The following is a 21,408-nucleotide window of genomic DNA, read 5'->3' as shown; positions in this document are numbered from 1 at the left end:
AATGAAGCATCACTTATATGGTCCTTCATCCCCCTTTGCTAATGGAAAAGTTAGATTATTATGTCAGATTATGAATTTAAATGCATCAAATGCATTTGCAAGACTTACACTATTGCAAAAACAAAAAGCTACCATGTTTTTAGGGGGAAAAAACATAGAATGTAAGCAAAACCAAACTAGTCAAGATTACTTAGTATTTCAAAAATACTTTATTACCATGTTTGTCTCATGTCTTCAACACATCCCACTCCTGTTTGTAAAGCATCATCACAATCAACATTTTCTCTTGAACGATGGTTTTTGACATTACAGACATAGAGGCACAGTCCAGGAATTAGCCGAGCCCTGTGAAGTTCTTATCTCGATAGATCTGAACGTGCTGGATAAAAGAAACATCACCACAGTTGTAGCTTATGATGGTGGTAAGATTAATGTTGGGACCATTTCATACACTTGTGTTCGGGGCTCTTTCATGACAAGACTTGTTATGGAATATGCACTGCACTTCTCTGCTTCAGCCATCATACACAAGCATACTGCCTCAACTAAGTTTACTTTATCTGCGTCAGAGGGCTGCCTGTAGGGAGATGAATTCTTTAATGATTTTGTCACTTAGTGATGAAAATGCATTTCTGGAGAAAATTACTGTGGTTTAAATCGTGACAATTTGCCACTGACGAAGTTGGCCCTCAGGCTTTCATCTAAATTCTGTTGCAATTTCTTGTTCAAATCTCCTGTGAGCGGCAGCTTTAAGCCCAAAGACAACCTCTATTTATACAGCTGGCTCCATAACACTATTTGGACCCATTTCAATGATCTTTAAGGGCTTCTTAAGAGAAAAAAAACATTCACTGGCTACGCACTCATATTCTTATTTTCCAATCAAATTCAAGGAATGTCCCTGTTGTGTCAAGTAAAGGGCTATTACACACCAATAAAGCCCCAAATTAAAATAGACAAGAGAGCTACTGATCTGGTGAGCCAAACTGAAGGGGATGGCACATTGTGTTGTCACTACCAATCAAGTTGTCAGTTGGGTATTTTATTAAAACTTTCCTACCCAGAACGGGCCTGTAATCTGTCTGAATATTAATATAGCTGTATACAGTGTGCATCCATAATGTGTTGAGCCCAGAAAACCTGCAGATTACAGTGTGCACTCATCCTCACGTCATGACTGTATACTGGATGTGAATGAACAGTACAGAATTCAGACAGGAGGCAAGACTGTTAGAGCCAGTGTGAGCGTGACTGGGAGTATTGTGTCCGTGACAATAGACCACTGTCTCCGGTGCCAGTCCAAGCTGTCGCCATGGAAGGGACAGAGCAAGGTGCAGTCCAAAACCTCTTTCCACAAATAGTCGCTGATGCTTCACTACGTGCAGGTTTCAGTGGATGAATGCGGTGTAAACATATTCTAAATTTAGTCCTTTATGTTAGAGGAGAACACTGAGGAAAACAGACCTCCTGCTGACTCAGCACTTGGTGAAATAGGACTTTCAGGGTGTAAAATTAATAGTGGTATGAAAATGGATGAAGGATTGTGGCTGAAGCTGATGTACACAAAGAAGACTGAGTAGTACATGCAGTTTCAAGACAAGCGGGGGGGGGGGGGGTTCCATACTATTAACGCAAATCTAAAACCGGCTGCAACTTGCAGCTGTGAGAGCAAGACAGACGCTTCTCTGTAAACAATCATAACACAGAGGCAGACGCGGGATATATTTGTAAAGTATATGCACATATAAATACAAACATACATTCATACATATAGAGGGAGGAAGGCTGGTGTGCCTGTGGAGGAAAACAGAACAGCAAAAAAACAGAAACAAAACCCGACAGATGTGAGTAGCAGAGGAAAGAGAGAGTTTAAAAAAAAAAAAAGGCTGATTTGTTTTGCTTTTAAACAGGTGTGTCAGTCTCGTATTCGCCTGTGGCATATCTGCATCTGTGAAGTAAGCAAAGTCCACGGAAGCCATTGATTTAAGGTTTCTCTAAGTTTGCTCTGTCTGTAGGAGGGGGCTCCTCCCTCAGGTGCTGATTGGTGGTTTGGCAAAACAAGCCCCGCCCATTCACAGTAGCTGGCAGCCACCCCTCTTCTTGCGCTTGCGGACTTGCAGCGCTGCTCTGGTGGCCATCTCAAACACCTCCCGCACACCATCCTTGGTCTTGGCGGAGCACTCCAGGTAGCCAAAGGCACTGATGCGGTTGGCCATGTCTCTGCCCTCCTCAGACTTTACTGGCTCCTGCAGGTTTCATGCACAAAGGGTTAAAATTAAGTGGTGGGTGTTCACACTGAAGAGGTAAATTGGTCAGTTTTAGGATAATTTATTGCCAGTTAACACAAATGGACACAGAAATAAACACACACACACACACCTGTTTCATCTTGGCCAGCTCCCTGCGTGTGTGTTCATCGTTCCTCAGGTCCTTCTTGTTACCCACGAGAATGATCGGGACATTGGGACAAAAGTGTTTCACTTCGGGTGTCCATTTCTCAGGAATGTTCTCTGCAAGAATAAAAAAAAAATCCAAATAAAGTCTTTTTTTAAAAACACACAGAGTCGCTGCACAGCAAGTTCCAGACTTTTTCCCTATATGGAGAGGTGGGAGACCCTCATCTTTTCCCTTGTGACTGTACAGACATAAACATTTAAAGGTCATTGACCCCTGGCTGATACATGGTCGAGTATGCTAGCCAAAATTGGCTCTGTTTTCTCTGGAGGGAGATGCCATGCTGCGATACAGTAGGAATACCATCTGTGGCACTGCCCCTGTCAACACTGGGAGAAAACAGCAACAAGACATATTTCTTTATCTGCTTGATTTAGTCATTTGGGGTCTGAGAACACTCAGATCCTCTACTGACATACACATGGGAGATGTTCTGCATGTGGTTCCAGGAAGTTCTGTCATAATCTCAAGTCCTACATGACAACTGTAGTTAGGTTTTGATCACAGTAAAAACAAATGAATTAAAGCCTAAAAAGCTCTCTCTTAAGGAAGCATTGATCGAGTATCAGAGTCAATCTACAGCAGGTGAATTTTATGACATTCTTAAGATTTATGCGTCAGTCCACTTCAAATTAATTTCAAAATGTACTTTTTTTATTGTATTTTATCTTAAACTTGCCATGCATTTACACAAATTGCTGTAGTTGGGTTACAGTCATGTCTGATGTGTGGAATTAAGTATCTGGCTTAAATTACTAAACCAGAGCAGGAAAGATAACACGCAGGTAACTAATGTGTGTTTGGGTGGCAGCAGCAGAGTTATATCAATGCAAATAATATAATCATACACATGAAGAAAAATAACTTGAATTATCATGAAGTTTTCATAAAGTGAATTGTTTCTCACATGAAGTCTGCAGACCAGCAACAAACTGAAACAAAACTAAATGGCCAAAATGGAACAGCCTCTGGATATGATAATTTTAGAGTTTACTGCACTGACAGAGCAGCCCTCCTTGTGGTGAAAACTGCCCTCCTGCATCAGTACAAAAATACATTTCTCTGCACTCAGAGGTCACTCCCTGATTTCTGACACCCCGTATAATTTCTGCAGGCGGGTTCTGCTTTTTCTTTGCATTTTATTTACACGAGCCTCGTCTAACTGCACATTTCAAATCGCTGGAAAATATTCAGTTCTGTCTAAACTGTGAAGAAACATCAACAGTTGCTTCCATTCACTGTGGAACCACTACAAAAGGTCAAAAACAAGATTTATATCAAGTCTCATGAGACTAGGATCACTGAAACACCGCTTTGTGACATCAACAATACATTTGAGTTTTGCTTCTTAATGCCAGGAAAAAATGACATCATTGGAACAAAACAACAGTGTATCTGACCTTACCTAAACTGTCTGGGCTATCTATGGAGAAGCACATGAGGATAACGTCTGTGTCAGGGTAGGAGAGCGGCCTCAGTCGGTCATAGTCTTCCTGACCTGCTGTATCCCACAGCGCTAGTTCCACCTGTGATAGAGGGGTAAAAAAAAGAGGACAACAAGTGAGTCAGTCACATTAAAATAAGACATGAGAGTCAAACATCACTTACAGCAGGAGGAGAGGGCAGAGCTGCACAGAGATGGAGAGGATAAAGGCCAAATGAACAATTCATTCCTCCATGATCAGCTTGTAAAGCATCTCCCCAGAGGTGGAGATGGCTCCCACAGGCTCTTCTTAGGCTGTTAATCACACTGTGAGCAGTCTCCGAGAGCCTGACCTGCTCTAGATAAAACAAACGCCCAACAAAAAATAATTTGCTAGAGCTCAGCTGAGCTGCAACACATGCTACAGTGCAACCCAAACACTCCATGTAGGAATGTCTTATGCACATCCACGCATACGTCACGTGGCTTTTGTTACTCTGCAAAAAGACTGTGGTCTCTTAGCTTTAGTTTATTCTCCTGCACCCTGCTAATCTAATTCTACAGTAGGCTCACCCACATTACAATTACAGCTGGCAAACTGCTGAGAATTGGTTAAAAATGGTCGTAATTGTCCCCCAGAGAGTAACAATAGTATGTTTGGCAGCTCTTTTGACTTCTGACGTCTCACTACACTCGTGTTGCCAAGAGTTGCAGGGACTTCTGACTTATAGTCTAGCACAGACGAGGCATGTTCTGTGTATATGAGGTACCACATCTGCTGTCTGAGCAACAAGCACCATGACAAACCTTGATGTCCATTCTTAAGCTGCCTGCTGCTTTTAAATACTTTTACCACTAGGTGTCTCTCAGGAGTCAGTACCATCTGTAGATTATTTTAGCATCATGCTGCCTGTATGAGCTCTTCTGTTCAGCTCTCTGCTCTTAGTTGTTGTAGCCACAGCTGGAGGGGCAATGATAAGTTGAACAGTTGTATAAATTTGTATACCACACTTGAGAATCAACATTGTATTATCCAGCCAAAACCCCAGCGGGCTGATCCCAGATTTTGCAGCGCAGGAAACAGGAACCGGAAAAAGGACATTAGTCATGATGTATGGGGGGGGGGTTGTTCCAATTCTGCACAGGAAGGTGGCACCGATCCATTTCCTGTTGTTGGCTGGAGGTCTGCTGCTTCATAACAATGAAAAAGACCTGAGGATTTGCTTACACTTACTCCCATCAGCCCTGCCTGCACGTGGTTCTTAACCACTGTGGCCAAAAGGGTCAGATTTCCCAAACTGACAAAGCAGTGTGTCACATAAACATGTCTGCTCTGAACAATGTCTCAGATTATTCAACAGAAAACGAACAGAAAGTGAAAATATAATGTACCTGTTTGCCATCAACTTCAATGTCAGCGATGTAGTTCTCAAACACAGTTGGGACGTAGACCTCTGGGAACTGGTCCTTACTGAAGACGATGAGCAGACAGGTCTTCCCACATGCACCATCCCCAACTATCACCAGTTTCTTCCTGATAGCAGCCATCTACAAACAGAACACACTTCAATTAGTTAAGTTTTGAGATCAGTAAACTGGTGAGAAGGAAGTCTTTTCAAGTGGGGGAGTGAGGTGAGAGACAGAAAACAGAAATAGTCAGAGTGAGAGCGAGGGAAAAGATCATCAAAGTCTGCTTTAGAGCCGCACCCTCTTCCCTTTCCTGGGCCGTGTCCTGTGTGTGAGGTGAAAAACAGAGTTGGGCTTGAGGGTTCAGCGACTGGTCTGGAAAAGCAGTGGGAGGGACGGGAACAGGAGGAGAGCCAGTCGTAGGAATGTTGCAGCTCCACACACAGCTGCACATGCATGGCCTCTGTAACAATCACATTAAAAACGATCCTTAATGTGCCACTTATGCATCCCTGTGGCCAGGTGATTTACAGCTCTTACTGGGTTTGGTTGACACCTCTATACTGCACACAATTCTCTCCCATTCTCTTTGCTTGTATCCCTGAAAGCAGTGTGTATGCCAGAGAAAGATACGGGCCACACACACAAACACACACGAATCAATAGCCATCTCCCACAAGCTGACAATAATGGAGAGAAGGCAGTAGGTGATGAGACAACATACTGGCTGCCTGCCAGCAGCATCAGCTTCCACAAATCTCAGACTACCTGAACCAGCACAGGCCTTTTACTCCCAAAGACCTAAACCTCTGCCATCACACACACAGCGGCCAAATCAGAGCTGATGAAGAACCGAGAAATACAGCAGAATTATTTATGAAGACACTGAGGAGTGTGACGGCAGGAAAAAGCCAAAAGTGACCAGAGAAATCAAAAAATCTGAGCACCTGAAGTGAAAAGTGATCAGCATGGACCAAAAGACCTATCAGTAATATCTCTAACAATAATTTTGTGCTCTAGGGTGGTAAACAGAACTTCACAAAGTAACGTTCAATCTCTCTCATTCACTGGCTTTTTTGTAGCTACCGCCGCGCTCTCAGCTCACTCATGCTCTCTCGCTCTTTTTTAAAATGAGTCGGGAACCCGACAGCAAAGTCTTACTTCACTTTTAACGTTGTCAAACCAACAGAAATGTCCTCCCCTCAACCTAAACTGTATACCCATGACACTGATTGGGCAAGTTGATTGGCCAGTCACTGGCCACACCCAGTCACTGGCCAATCAACTTACCCTGCATAAACTTTTCCATCGGTTATGTTGGACCCTGGCTGCACTTATTATGTGTATTAACAGCTGTTTCCTCTGAAATGGTCTGTGGGTGGTCTGAAAGGCCTTGTTGACACAAAATCTTAAAAGGAACTGAAACCAATTAAACTGGTAGAGGCAGCATAGTGGCTCCTCCACACAGAGTGACAGAAAAACACTTTCTACAGCTATGTTAAAAATTGTTTGTGTGCGTTAAAGATGTCACTATGAGGGCTGCAACTATAACAACTATTTTCAGTACTGATTAATCTGCTGCTTATTTTCTCTATTAATCAGTTGTTTGGTTTAATAGAACACCAGGAAACGCCATTTCCATTTACAATATCCTAGAACACAATGTGACGTCATATAATATTTTTCTTTTTCCAGTGCAAACTTCCGAAATATTCATATACTATAATGTAAGATCAAGAAAAGCAGCAAATTCTCACATTTGAGAAAATGGGGCCATGAAATGTAATTTGTTTTGACAGACTAATCAATTAATCATCTAATCTTTGCAGCTATAATCGCTACATGATCCTTCTATTGATTCCCTCAGCTTGTCCTGGTCTCAGTCCTTCACCTTCACTCACTGTAGCAGCAGCTTCCATTTTCACCACAAGAATAAAAAGACAATTGTTCTGTTTGCTTTTCTCTCCCACACATTAAATCAGACCAGTGTGTTGTCAGTTTGTCTCTGGAGAGAGCCACCTGTTCTCTGTGATAGCAGGCTGCTGCTACTCCATACATCATACTGTCACTGCCAGAGGGAAGACGCACACACACATACCGAACACACACACACACACACACACACACACACACACACACACACACACACACACACACACACACACACACACACACACACACACACACACACACACACACACACACACACACACACACACACACACACACACACACACACACACACATACAGAAACACACACACGTGACTGGTTGCTACAGTGCAGCCCCAGAAAGCTTCAGTAAATGGGTCTAGTCTTGCAGATCTTGTGCTGTGATAAAATAATGCAGCTTACTGACGGCGATAGCCCTCAGAGCAGGATGCCTACTGTGACTGACAGCACATGGTGCTTAGCGGGCATAATGGTTCATTCCCTTTGCATTAATGTGTGAGAACACTGTGCCAGTACAAGGACGGCACAGGGACTCCAAGGACTTCTTCCCTAAATAAGACAACTACTCACTGGATGTTTTCTGCTACCTTTAAAATATGAAAAAAGTCAATTCACTTAGACCATGATGTGTTATTCATAGTTACTGTATATGGTTTAATATTCATTCAAAATACAACTAATAATATTATCAGCATTTTAAGTGAATTTATTATGCAATATTAAAAAATCAAGCCATTGCTGTTTATACAAACTTTTCTCTTACAGTGACAATGATTTGTTTACTTCTTGACCAAAGGGGTTCCCCAAATCAATTAATTGCCATTTTAAGTCATTTTTCAAGCAAAAATGCCAAATGTTACTTAGTTTTAGCTTTCCAAATGTGAGGACTTGCTGTTTTTCTTTGTCTTAGGTGATCGGAAATGGAATATAGTTTGGGACCGTTGGTTGGACAAAACAAGACATTTGAGGATGTTGTTTTAGGCTTCGGGAAGTTGTGATGAGCATTTTTCACACACAAACGATTACATATGATTAATTATGAAAATTATCATTAGTTTGGGGCCCAAAGACAAGAAAGCAGGTTAAAAAAATGTATATATGTATATATATATGTGTGTGTGTGTGTGTGTGTGTGTGTGTGTGTGTGTGTGTGTGTTAATACATTAAATAGGAGGTGAAGAAATCAACAAACCTGAAAAGATAAAAACTTTTAGGACATTGGGTAAAGTAAAAAAGTAGGTACTGTTTCACAGTATTCAGGTTATTAAAAACATAAAAAAAGCAAAAAGCAAATCCCTCCTGTTCATTCCATCAATTAGTCAATGGCCTTGTAAGACTTTAACTACACTTAGTCACTTTTAGGTGTACGAAAAATGTGCCAGACACATCTAATAGCTGTCTCTTTAGCTGGCAGGTGTAGACCAGTGAAATGATTTGAAATAAAAGTGTTGAGGTTTCATAGCATTTATTATTGACTCATAAACTATGCTTCTGTATTCTCTTAATTCACAGTTTAACCCTTGCTGCAAGTGGCTCATCACTTTAAAAGCCTTTTAGCAAAGAACAAGAAGCTGCAGGAAGTCTTCAGTTCTAAAATTGCTGGTAGCTCAGCGTCACCCAACAGAGGATTTGTAAAATAAAGAGCTGCAGGTGTTTAATGTGCTTGTGGGATTTTTCCATGTCATTGCTGCCCTTGTCCGCCTTCCTCGCTTCCTGTAAGTGACTTCCTGTTTGGACATAAATGGTAGTGACAGAGGAGTAAATGAGCACAAATGGAAATCACCCATTTTGTCATTTTCTGTCTCCTTCCTGAAGTTTCTCAGCACAGGTCAGTTTAAATGAGCTTTATTAACACAAGGAGGGGTCCTACACAACCAGTCTATCTTGTTCTTTTTCCTGGAGACAGACAGCTGTAGGATTTCCATGTTTTCTCTAATAAGTTGCAGTTACAGTGTGTGATGATTCATGGAGGGTAGACACATGCATGATATATGAATATTATGGATATCAAGTCAATACTAGGACACTCGTCGTCCTATGCCTAAAAGCTATTAGTTATATTACAAATACTACATTAACCTCATTTAAAACTGATGAAATGCACCTAAGAATATCATCTTACAGTTAATAAAATGGGTCTTTCCCCGCAGCTAGTCATTGTTTTGCCATTTGCTTTTGTATTATGACACTACTTTGTGTTATATTCAACAATCAATTATTAAATGTGCCCTGGATTTTATCTTGCCGTAAGTAGGCCTCTGTCAACGTTGGAGGAAAAAATCATTTTAGGAGAAAAAAAGTGTTAAAAAATATATTCATAAATAATTGACATGAAGATTGCTAAAAAGTTGTAGACAGCAGGGATGTAAAGACTGTAGACCAGGGCTGTAGACCAAGCCAGTCACATGACAGTACAGCTGCATAAATCTCAGTGTTACAATGGGAAACCAAAAATGCCCTAAAGTCATATTCTGAGTAGTGAGCCACAGACATATAGTACGTGCACACACACACTGACCTCGAACAGACAGGTCGTATAACTGAGCTGGAGACTGTGTGTTCACACGTGTCTCGGGATAAATGATCCTGTCTTGCATAATGTTTGTTCCTTTGTGGCATAGCAGAGGACAAAGTTCTCAGTCCTAGCGCATGCAGCACGGACGCCAGCAGGTTGTGAGTCACCCCCGGAGTAGTAACACATTAGCCAGTCTTGTTCACGAGTGTCAGAATTGGCGGGGGGGGGGTAACAATAGCACAAAATTCCCTCAAGGCAGGAAGATAGAAACTTCTTTCTCCTGAAGTATCAACCTGCTACTAATCACACGGTTCAGCAAACTTAAGGTATTTACACTAACCCCGTGCTTAGTGACCCATTTGATTACAAGTATGTACAAACCATAAAGCTCCTATTATTGAATGTTAGGTAAGCTTGTATAAGTCCAACTCAAGCAAAAAACAACATTTCTGGGTATATCTGTGTTTTCCTGTCAGTAACAGAGCATTACTGGCCAAAATAATACAACGTCTTTAACATAAGATCTGACTCGACAGAAGGAGAACCGTATAGTTTAGGTCTAATCTAATGAAGGTAATGAAGTGGTCGAAAGGTCAAACAGGCACCAACACAGTTGCTGATCAAGATATTTTTTTTTATCATCGATCCATTAAAATAGTGGAGCAGCAGAGTCCTGAGTGGCTGATGCAAATGTGGAGCTGCTGTTTGTTTTGTATAAACAGTAGCCTCATGGTGCAAATAATATGTGCGGCAGCTATTGATGCAATTTTTAAAAGCCCTTTCCCTCCATTTCAGTAGCATTCTGCATGAGAACCACACCTTTAAATGCTGCTGACTGTTGACATCTGTATTTGAACTTCAGTATTTTGTTGATGCGTGGGAAGCTGTTCAAACTTCCTGCCATCAGACAGACACCTCTTTCTTCACTAGGGTCAGGAACCGAAAACCGGTTCTAAATCCAAGAACCAGGTTAAAAAAAAATTGGAATTTTGGTTCTGTTTATCGGTTCCTAAACGTCATAGCCCATTGTTATTGAAAACAAAGGCTACACATCTGCAAGGATGTGGCCATCTTCCAGGACTCGTCTACGTCAGCGTGCCGATTTGTTTAAATATGAGCGTGCATGGCTAACGTCACAACAGTAGTGAAAGATGAACCGCAGTAAACACTCAAAAGTGCAGCTTCACTTTATTAAAGAAAACAAGGCAAAGAGCAATGCATGTGGGAAGCTAGTTAGCTGTAAGTCAGGCTGCACATCAAATTTGACCAAACATTTAAGGCAGCACAGCGTCAATCTGAAAGAATGTTCAGTGTTTGATGTCTTGTGGTCTCTGAGCCCGAGTGTGTCATCAGCCAGCGCCTCACTATTACCTCCATACCAAGCCATGACACACAGAAAGCTCATGTGCAAGAACCATTTTAGTGTTGTGCAGGCCCACTCAGCTGTGAAACATTTAAAGCAGGCTTACTTTAGGATATGCGTTTACTGTGAAGCACAAAAATTGACATTTTGACCTGCATGTAGTTATATCCTCGTAAAACTATTCACCTGGCTTACACTTTCCCTGTAGTGAAACCTGGAGGAGGCTTTGTCTTGCTATGTAGATGCTTGTTAGCCAAATTAATTGAATAAACATCAGAGGGGACAATGAATGAGTCAAATACAGGCAGAAAATCTGCTCTGTGATGCACATAACTTCAGACTGGGGTGAGGACCTCTCAGTACAACGACCTGAAGAACATGGACTAGTGGACACTGGGGTGCCTTCAGGACAAGTCTGTACATGAGTGAGTGGGGGGAAATGGCTCTAATGTAGGTCTGCAAAAAGAAGCCAAAACTATCAGAGCATGGCGTACTTCTGTGTGGATTCAAAGTGGATTTCAGTTTCCTTGAACTTGTTCATTTAAGTCTAACATAATGAATGTGGAAAAAGTGACAGGAGCAAATTTTTCCAAGAAGCAAACTTGGCTAAAGTCACTGCCTGAAGTTACTGGATAAGGACAGGAAAAGCTAAATATAGAATTAGAAAAAGGTAAACTAAAAAGGATTTCAGCTGCTCAGCAGACTTGCATCTGACCGCAAGAGAATAAATAAGTCCTCACTGCTGACCTTTTCCTGGGAAAAAGACAAAGAACTCTACCGGAATACCCCCCCGTTATAATATAAACTAACTGCACACTTGTACTTCAAATGCGGGGGATGTAGGAACAATGGGCCTCATGCAAGAAGCACTCGAACAAACAGATTCCTTCTTAAGATGTACGTACGAGTGATTTAAAAGGATCTGTGGCATTCATCAATTTTTCTCCTACTTAGAATATTCTCTTAGGTATGAACGAAATTGACGAGTGATCCAAACCTGTTGTACCTGTCATGAACAGATCTTCTCTGCCTTTCTTCACTGGAGAGAAACTTATTTGACTTGACAATTATAATAACTAACTAATCTGCATTCATTTTGAGTTTAAATATGAAACCAAGAAGTAAAACAAACTTAATGCAAAATTTATATTCTGTTTACCATATTTTCATCATCATGGCTGCCATTTACGACAGGGTTTTTTAGATTTTTATTGACATATTTTGGCAGCAGCAACTTCTACATTTCAGTAGTTGCTCAGAAACTTCTCTCACTCTGACAGCTGACTCTGTGTCTCTCTGCAGCTCTCAGTCCAGTATCATCTTGTGTTGCAGCTGACAGCGTCACATCACCTGTAGACTATAATATTCTCCTCTGGTATCTCTCTGACTGTCACATGACCGCCTTTCTTCACGGAGAGCTTTGCTTTAGAAAGATGTTTTTTTTTTTTTTTTAGCATCTAACTTCACATCAAATCATCCCCTCTTTATTTCTGTCACAGTGCTGAACTGCTCTGATGACATGTTAGCTTGATTCTTATTTTCTAATTGTTTTAGTTCATCTGCTGTCACTCCTAAATTTGTTGTGTTTGTCTTCTGACTTCTGAAAGCAGGACATGAAGTTGCGCTGTGTTTTTACACTTTGGGAACTTTTAGTGAATGAAACCCGCCCACAAACGGAGCAGAACATGGAGCCCTACATGGTAAATTTAGCGGAGTGGATTGTCTGATCATCACATCTCACAAACACACACTTCCTCACGAACAGGTGACATTCATCAGGCTGAAACGAGCAATTTACAACAAGTTCAGGCAGTTAAGAGAGTCTGTTGAATCCGACGTAGGATTTTCTTATTTTCCTCTTATTGCTTGGTGCAAAAACAAATAAAAGAGAAAAATAAGAAAACATTTGTGCATGAAGCCCAGTAAGTCTTACTCCGAAGACGAATGTTAACTATTGAGAGTGTCTGTGGTTCAGGTATTGACACGCTGATTGGTTGAAGCGGCGACATGCATTCCACATGATGATTAATAATGGATCACTGAATGCTCACACACACACAACGCTGTCTGACTGTGTAAAAATGTGGGAGGACATAAGCTATGAGGAATGTCTCACCCACTTTCAACACCCCTCACCCTTTTCTTCTAAACACACAACATCCCTGCCCCCACCAGTGTCTCTCTCTCTCTCTCTCTCTCTCGTGGTATATATATGTTGAGGACTGAGGCTGCTCTGTTGATGCGGTATTCTGATTTCACACAAGTGTAATTCTTGCTCCCTTCCACACATCTCCTATTCAAGTGAGAAAAGTGAGTCTAAATTCAGAAATGGCATGGTTAACAGACATGAAGCAAAACTCCAGTCAGCAGTTTTAACTAATGATATTATGGGGGTGGAGCTGCATAGGGTTACATAAAGGTTGCTTTGCATCTATTTTAGCTACATCCACTGCTCTGCTGCTGCTGGTTAAAAACTGCATTTCAGCTTCAGAGTTTTGGTTTATACTGGGGGTGGAGAGGCTGTTCAAACCTTCTTACCAAAACAGATCCACACCAACACTCCTCTCCACAGATATTACACAAAATACTATAGAATAAATATTGATATTAAGATTGGAGCTGATATGATTACTCAACAATTCTGCAACAATTTTAAAGCAAAAATGCCAAAATTTCACGCATTTGAGAAACTAGAACATTTTTGCCTAAAGAATATCTAATATTTGCTAGTTTTCTTCTTTCTTCTTCTATGATATTATACTGAACATATTTGGATTTTGGTCTGTTGGGTTCTGACATTTTATAAACCAAACAATTGATTAAACAGAAAAATAAACAGCAGATTTATAAATAATGAAAATAATCCTTTATCCATTAATGGAAATAATTTAGGGTGATGAGGAGCAATTTAACTTTTGGACTGCTTAACTGAAGATTTTTGTGGAAAAAAACATTTGACAGAAATCATTAGTCCTAGCAGAGTATTTTATATGTCTTAAAATATGTCTGGAGGGGACCTTCTGAGAAAAAATGTGATGGTTCCAGCTTCTTAAATGTGACATACATTACTGTAAACAGATTCTCTTTGGGGTTTGGACTGATGATCCGACAAAACAAGACATTTGATGACATCACCTTGGACCTGTGAAATTGTGATGGACGTTTTTCACTGTTCTCTGGTGTTGATAACGTCTAGATATACATCACCTTCGATCAGACTTTTTTTCTCTCTCTCGTTACCAAATAAAAGAACCTTTGGCCTGCGGTAGGATTAGAGAAATTCTTGAGGAGCAGTTGAAGCCAAGCTCAGATTTTCAAGGTTGAAATCCAACTTTGAGACCAGAACTAGCTGCTCAGGATCCAGGCCAGGGAAGCGGCTGAAGTCGAGAGAACCTAGCTGGAGCCCAAAATAGGACAGAGCCATTGAGACTCCCCCGGCCCAATTTATCACACTGCATACAGCTTGACTCAGAGCAGAGGACGAAAGAGAGGAATATCACACAGAATTATCCCTTCATCCATCCCTGAGCCTTCGCCTGCAGTTCAAACACACAGAAAAGTCGGACAGATGGAAGGAAGGAAGGAAGGAGCTCGAGCAACAGATATGAAGAAACTTAAAGCACAGCAAAGTGTAGTAAGTATGCGTTTAATGAATGAAACATGAGTACAAAATAAATAAATGGGTCACGGGGTGGCTCGGGGAGGGAGTTGATCAGGATAATGAATGTATTTATGCTTTCACGTCTTTAGCATAGGCTGACACACACACACACCCACACTGCTCGAGCTGACTTGATTGTACCATGTTTGTTATCCTTTCTTTCTCATTATTTGCTCCTTTAGCTCCCTCTCTATTACCTACCCTCCTCCAGGCTCTTTTTCTCACTCTGTCTCCCTTCCTTCGCTCACTCCTCCTCTCTCTCTCTCTCTCTCTCTCTGTGTTGCAGTGTGATGTCACCATCAGGGAGCTAATGTTCCGTATCCTTAGGGTGCTGCATTCCTCCTTTCCGACTGACATACACAGCACAAATGAAAGCAAAACTGACACACATGTAGGCAGCCTGGATGGAGCTGCCGCCACCACCACTGCTGCTGCCTTCTCATTCGTCCACTCCATCTGTGCCTTAAAGCCATGTGAGGCGTTCAGGTGCTGCTGCTAATGTAACTCACAAGAAATGTTTAGCTTTCTAAATTGTCCTTTTAGGGACTTCCTGAAACTGCAAGCACAGAGACCCAAACAGGAAACACTCCCAGAGGATTTTATCGTCTGTATGCTGCCTGTGCGTGATACACTCTACAGCCTACACACACAATTTTCCATGTTTGTCAGTCACCGTCAGATGACTAGAAACAGTTAAAAAGGCTCAGCATTTTCTTGAGGCGGTTTGTATAAAAGAAACTGTAGTCAAATTAGTTTTCAGTATGACACTGGCCAGCTTGGAAAACACTGTTATGTGATGGAAAGTTGCCCAGACTAGTCTGACACAGAATACTGAGGAGCCTTGTGTAGGAACACCTCAGCTGATAAGCACCTATAGATTAACATTGTACAAACCAACAGCTCTACATGGAGTATGACTCTGGAGCTGGAGGGATGGAAAAACTAAGCAATCCCCGTCTGTCCATGCAGGACTTCCTAAATATTTGCTTGGGGAGGTCTGTATCGAGAACTACTATACATGTACTTCCTGCATTCGCCATCCCTAAAGCTCGGGCTGGCACGTACAACAGGCACACAATAAAACACAGTAGGTCAGTGGTAGAGAGCATGCCAAGAGGAGCAAAATGAGGCGCAACGCAGGGGTGAAATAGCCTCTGGCTAGCATGGCATAAATGGAGCTTCTCATCCATTATAGTTTTCCATGAAGGCTTTCACACTGACCCACTGAGCCATTCAGGCATCTTCTGAGATGACCTCAATACAACAAGATAAGAATGAGAGCTCACATGCAAGAGATTGGAGAATGATATCAATATGGTCAGTCTGTTGTGTTCATTTGAAATTTAGGTTGTTTGTGGTTATCTTGGGGTATCTTAAATGTTATGTTCAGGGTCCCTCCCAGGAAATTGTTTAGACGGTGAGCCATTCAGATCCTGACACATGTTGTCTTGTTGACATAACTTTAGTTTTTAGATGACAGCCTAAACAATAGTGACACTAAATATAACTGCTTTGGCTGTGTGAAATAGGACTTCTAGTCTCCCTGAAGGTTAATGCTGTATTTTATAAAACTGTTTCTAGGTTAGTGGAGCTGTTCTTTATTTCAGGTGAGGTGATCCACCTCTATTATAAAATATAAAAACGCTTGTAAACCCTGATGTCGTACTCGTCAAGGCTGCATTACAGTTATGGATCAAATTTTATCATACAGTTTATCATACAGCTGAGTGACATTGTTGGTCATTATATTAATGTTACTAAACACTTCTTTCTTTATATTTTGTTGTGCTGCAAGTAACTATGATTTTCATTATTGATTATTCAGCTGATGATTTTCTAAGTTTTACCTATAAAATGTCAAACAGTAGTGAAAAATGTTCATTTTAATTCCCCTCAGCCCAAAGTGACGTCCTCAAATGCCTTGTTTTGTCCGATCGACAGTCCAAAACCAAAAGATATTCTTGTCTACTATTGTGTATGACAAAGAAAAGCATCAAATCCTCATGTTTGACAAACTGGAACTAGAAAATATGTCGGATTTTGCTTAAAAAAACGACTACAAAGATTAGATTATCAATATAGTTGCAGATTAATTTTCTGTTGACCAAGTAATTGGTTAATTGACTAATTACTAATTATTGACCAATAAGCTTAAATACTCCTACATATTGTTCCTTTACTGACAGTGATAGTCAGTCACAAATATTTAATGTGAGTATTATTTACGACATACTTGCTCTGAAGACATTTAATTAGTCAATGTTTTGATCAGAGATATTCTACTTAATCATTTCTCTAATTAAACTTTAGCCAGTATTCCTCTGTGTGGAGGCTATTTGTTCTTTTCCGCATACTAATATACCTGCCACTTATTTGAATGTGTAACTAATATCATAAATACTACAACTTTAACAACCCTTATTCAGCCCACTTCTCAACAGTTGCCTCTGGATTACATCACTGTGTACAGTGACAAACTAAAGCACAATGTGATGACAAAAGCAACAACATCATGACTTCTGCTTTTAAATAAATGCCCCCTAGAGTGGGGATTTCCACTACATTTCCCTCCACTGCACTGGCACTGATGTGTGTGTGTGTGTGTGTGGTCTGTCATAGGCTACTTTTGGGGACAATTTCCAGACTTAGGACCAGTTAACTGGAGATAGCTTGTCCAACTGGGGACAAAAACTGTATACCCAATTGTGAAAAAACTGGTTTTTGGGTCAGTGGTTAAGGTTAGGATAAGGGTTAGGGTTAAGCAAGTAGTGGTAGTGGTTAGGGTAAGTCTGCAGGAAATGAATCTAAGTCTATGTAATGTCCCCAAAGGTCCATGATCTGATTTGTATGTGTGTGTGTACCACCGGGCACATCCCTTCTACTTCAGCCCACTTCTCACTAGTTGCCTCTGGATTACATCATGTGTACAGTGACAATCACAACCATAATATGAAGACAACAGCAACAACATCATGACTCCTTTTACATAAATGCACTCTAGATAGGAGATTTCCACTACATTTCCCTCCACTGCACTGGCACTGATTTGTGTGTATGTTTGTGTGTGTACCACTGGGTATATCACTTCCACTTCAGCCCAACTACCTGCGCAAACAGCTTGGTCAGCAGTCAGCTGTTCAAGCTACAATGACATCATACTTTCTTCTATAGTATCCACACAAACACAAACATTTCCCATGCAAGCATGCACACAAACCAGGAGGATGTAGAATAACATTTGATGCTTTCTCCTGATGTACATGTGTCTGTCTGCCCTGCTACATCCTGTGTGTGTGTGTGTGTGAGAACAGTGTAAAGGTTTAAATGGGAGTAGGCAGAGTTTTTGCAGGTTTCGCTTTGATTCACGCCAAATACCGGCAGAGCATTTTTGTTGTAGGGAACATGCCAAGACAAGGGAACAAGCAGCTGTGAGAGGGTCTGCGCTACAGTAGCCGAGCAGCACAACAAGGGTGTGGTGGCTCGGAGAAAGGAATTTCCTCGGAGGAGACAAATGTTTTTAACTATTGTTTTAAAACAGGCTATGAGGATATACTTAACCTCGATCACATACGCAAATAAAAAAGCTCGATCACTAGATAGGCTGAAAATAGTTTCGATATTTTCGCTTTCCAAGAATTCCTGTGCGGAGGAAAAAAACAAGACAGGAATCCGATAACATCAACTCCCTTTAACTGGCCAAACAGGTTTCCCCAAAGAGAAACTTTTTTACAGCAAGCAAAGATCAGCTCTGTCTTCACAGCTGAAGTCCACATACTTAACTTACGTAATAAAGTATATTATGGGTGATTCAGGGCTGGGTTTGTGAGGCAGGAATGCTGATATGATCCATATCTCCGTCAAGGAACTGACTACAGGGAACAAACAGGTGTGTCCTCAGTTTATAGTACTTTTCTTTTGCATGTCTATCAACGAAACCTCGAAACACGGCAGACAGTCCGCTTGAAAACTTCGATACAAGTAACTTAACAGGTTTCAACTCAACTCAACCCGAGCTGCTGCTGGTACGTTAGCTCACCTCGTTAACGTGTCTTTCGAGAGCGGTGGTCGTTTTAGCTAACTACTTTTCCGTGAAGCCTCAAACTCGCTTTATTAACTCAAGGAGCTATTTCCGTCGCTTTCCAAGAATTCACATAAGTGATAAAAGGATAATTTTGTTCTCTTACCTCTCCGAGAGTGTGCTTTTTAAAGACTGAGGACCTCCGTGTTTCCCTCCTGCTGTCGTCCTTTCCTTGAAGCAGCTGAAGTCAGGGCGTGCGGCCGAGAAGCAGCCAAACTGCTACTCACAAGACCCTCCCATAATGCTGCGTTCAGGGCCCCCTCGGAAACTCAATGTTGCCAACTGCCAAGTGCTGTAATAATAGAGCTGTAAACGTTACTTAAAAAATCGATTAATCTGACTACTATTGTCTCCATTAATAGATTAATCGTTTTGTCTATGAAATGTCTGGAAACAGGTCATTATAATTTTCCAGAGCCCAACATAATTTATTCATGATTATAAATCCAAAACCCAAAGATATTGAATTGACTTTATCATATGCAACAAAGAGAGGTATCAAATACTCACACGAGAAAGCCTGGACATTTTTGAATGATACATTTGAGAGATTTCATCCATTATCAAAATAATTGATTATTTATTATTATTATTTTTTATAATACAATTATTAACAATTAATCAATTACACAACTAAACGTTTAAGCTCTTGTAGTAACCATAATAAAACTAACTGATGGTTGATTGAAGAAATAACGCAGCAACATCTTTGCATCTTTGTACTGCATTGGCAATATTATGAGGAATAATGCTCATTTTATGACTCTACAAGCCATATTGAGTGTGTGTGTGTATATATATATATATATATATATATATATACACACACACACATATATGATATATATGTATATTTTACATTTTTTTAAATTACTTTGTATACTCTCTATGAGTTTTCCGAGCTGTTTCCAGAACCCAAACAACACCATCAACATTTTTTGCATTTCCTTCCAGCTGTGAGTGGCTCCAGGACGATTTTTTTGTTGTTGTTGGGTTTTTTTTTTTGTTTGTTTGTTTGTTTTACATTGTTTTCTGTTTATTTTTATTTTTGTGTACTTTAAAGAAGACGGTCACAGATATCAAAATGCATTTAACAGTGTATAAGTTACTTTGCCATCAACTATAATGTGTCTTTGGTTCCATGCACACATTTTATGTAAAACTTACAAAAAAATATAAAGACCTTTTCATAAAAATGCGTCTAGAAATAATGAAACTGCACAACCATAAGCCTACATGTTAGTCGCTAGTTGAATGAAACAGACACAAAAACTCTTTCCCATAAAAGTCGTGTGCATGAGCATTTTTTAAATCCTGGTGACGCCCTGTTTTGGACACAGGGTCAGCTGCATGCCATACTCTTGGCTCGGTTCACAGCGATCAAATCACGACCAGTAAAATTCCCGATATTACTTGAATGCATCACGGCGTCTTGCAGTTTGAGAGTTCAGCGCCTGCACGCTATTGGCTGAAAGGATTTAACCGTTATAAGGACCCCGCCCCTTTACGGTTAGAAAATAATGACATCATTTATATAAAAAGGTGGTCTGTGTTTTAAAGATCTTATAAGCAATGTGACAGTGTTCCTCAGAGTTTTATAAATGCTGACTGGAACACATATTATAATATATTTATATTAGAAATTTATATTTATATTCTATTATTATTATTATTCCTTAATTTATTTATTCCTTGTTGTGTAAGGAAATGGACTTTGACCCAAGTGTTTTTCTCCCACAGTGCAACAGGAAATCACACAACAGGGATTTAAGCTTTTTGACATGCCATTCTCTCACGAGGTCGCAAGTTCATTCACCCAAGAGTTCAGTACAGCACAAAAACACTGCAGCTCCAGGGTGAGACGAGCATTTCGTGACCTACAGTGGTCTTATTATAAACCAACAGTTGCCTATTATATGCACTCACAATCATATCAGGACACGGCTCTTATAAAGTCAAATCAGGAAGTTTTATTGTACCCAAAGAAAAACACCTAATGGCAAATTTCAAGTGAATCACTTTTGCTTCTCATGAGTAAAAAAAAAAAGGTCAAAACAAAAGCCTTGTTGTTGAGAGGTTGGAGCCGCAAGCTTTCACAACAAACTGAATGTATTTGACTTCTCTGCATCCTGGCACTTTGACAGTAATTTGGACAGTTCTCTGCAGTTTCCATGGTAATAACCACATACTGTAGTTTGAGATAAAACGGTGCACAGTGGCACCTCCCAGTCCCATAGAATACTGATGCTATTTCTGTAAGCTGCCGGGGAAGCGGGAGCTGCCGGCTGATGTGTGTTGACTGGAGAAAGATGAGTGTTTGAAGTGGAGCCAGAGTTCAGAGGGAACGTAACCCTGCATATGGATTTACAACTCTCCAATACTCTCTCTAACCCTCTATAGACAAGGTGCCTCTGCTTATTTCTGTTTATTTGAGAGACAGTCCAGTTGCATTAATTACAGAGAAATCAGTGCAGTGCTTTTAGGTAGAGTTCAACTTTAGCAAGATGTGAATTTGTGTCATGTCAACCAGTTGTAGTTCACCTTGACAGTACTGA

The 21,408-nt window shown here is 40.6% G+C and overlaps 1 protein-coding gene across 1 annotated transcript; it reads right to left on the bottom strand.

The window, feature by feature from the left end:
• Positions 1-186: 186 nt before the first annotated feature.
• LOC137184526 (rho-related GTP-binding protein RhoA-D) lies at positions 187-19,109 on the bottom strand. Its single transcript, XM_067592290.1, has 5 exons — positions 18,960-19,109; positions 5,270-5,425; positions 3,860-3,980; positions 2,380-2,510; positions 187-2,246 (listed from the first exon to the last, which is right to left on the bottom strand). Exons 2-5 carry the CDS (start codon positions 5,423-5,425, stop codon positions 2,073-2,075), a joined length of 582 nt encoding a protein of 193 aa, XP_067448391.1. The 5' UTR covers positions 18,960-19,109; the 3' UTR covers positions 187-2,072.
• Between the last annotated feature and the right edge of the window lie 2,299 nt (positions 19,110-21,408).

This window comes from Thunnus thynnus, chromosome 6, assembly GCF_963924715.1.
Source record: "Thunnus thynnus chromosome 6, fThuThy2.1, whole genome shotgun sequence".
In the NCBI taxonomy this organism is placed as follows: domain Eukaryota; kingdom Metazoa; phylum Chordata; class Actinopteri; order Scombriformes; family Scombridae; genus Thunnus; species Thunnus thynnus.
The sequence above is the reverse complement of the archived record's forward strand: the minus strand, read 5'-3'. Positions and strand labels throughout refer to the sequence as shown.

Bases quoted from the DNA above. Each gene is read 5' to 3' on its own strand.
- LOC137184526 (XM_067592290.1), bottom strand. From the start codon at position 5,425: ATGGCTGCTATCAGGAAGAAACTGGTGATAGTTGGGGATGGTGCATGT. The intron at 3,981-5,269 runs GTACATTATATT...CCTCTATCACAG, and splicing joins TTGAAGTTGATGGCAAACAG to GTGGAACTAGCGCTGTGGGA. The intron at 2,247-2,379 runs GTGTGTGTGTGT...TGAAACCTGCAG, and splicing joins AGCTGGCCAAGATGAAACAG to GAGCCAGTAAAGTCTGAGGA.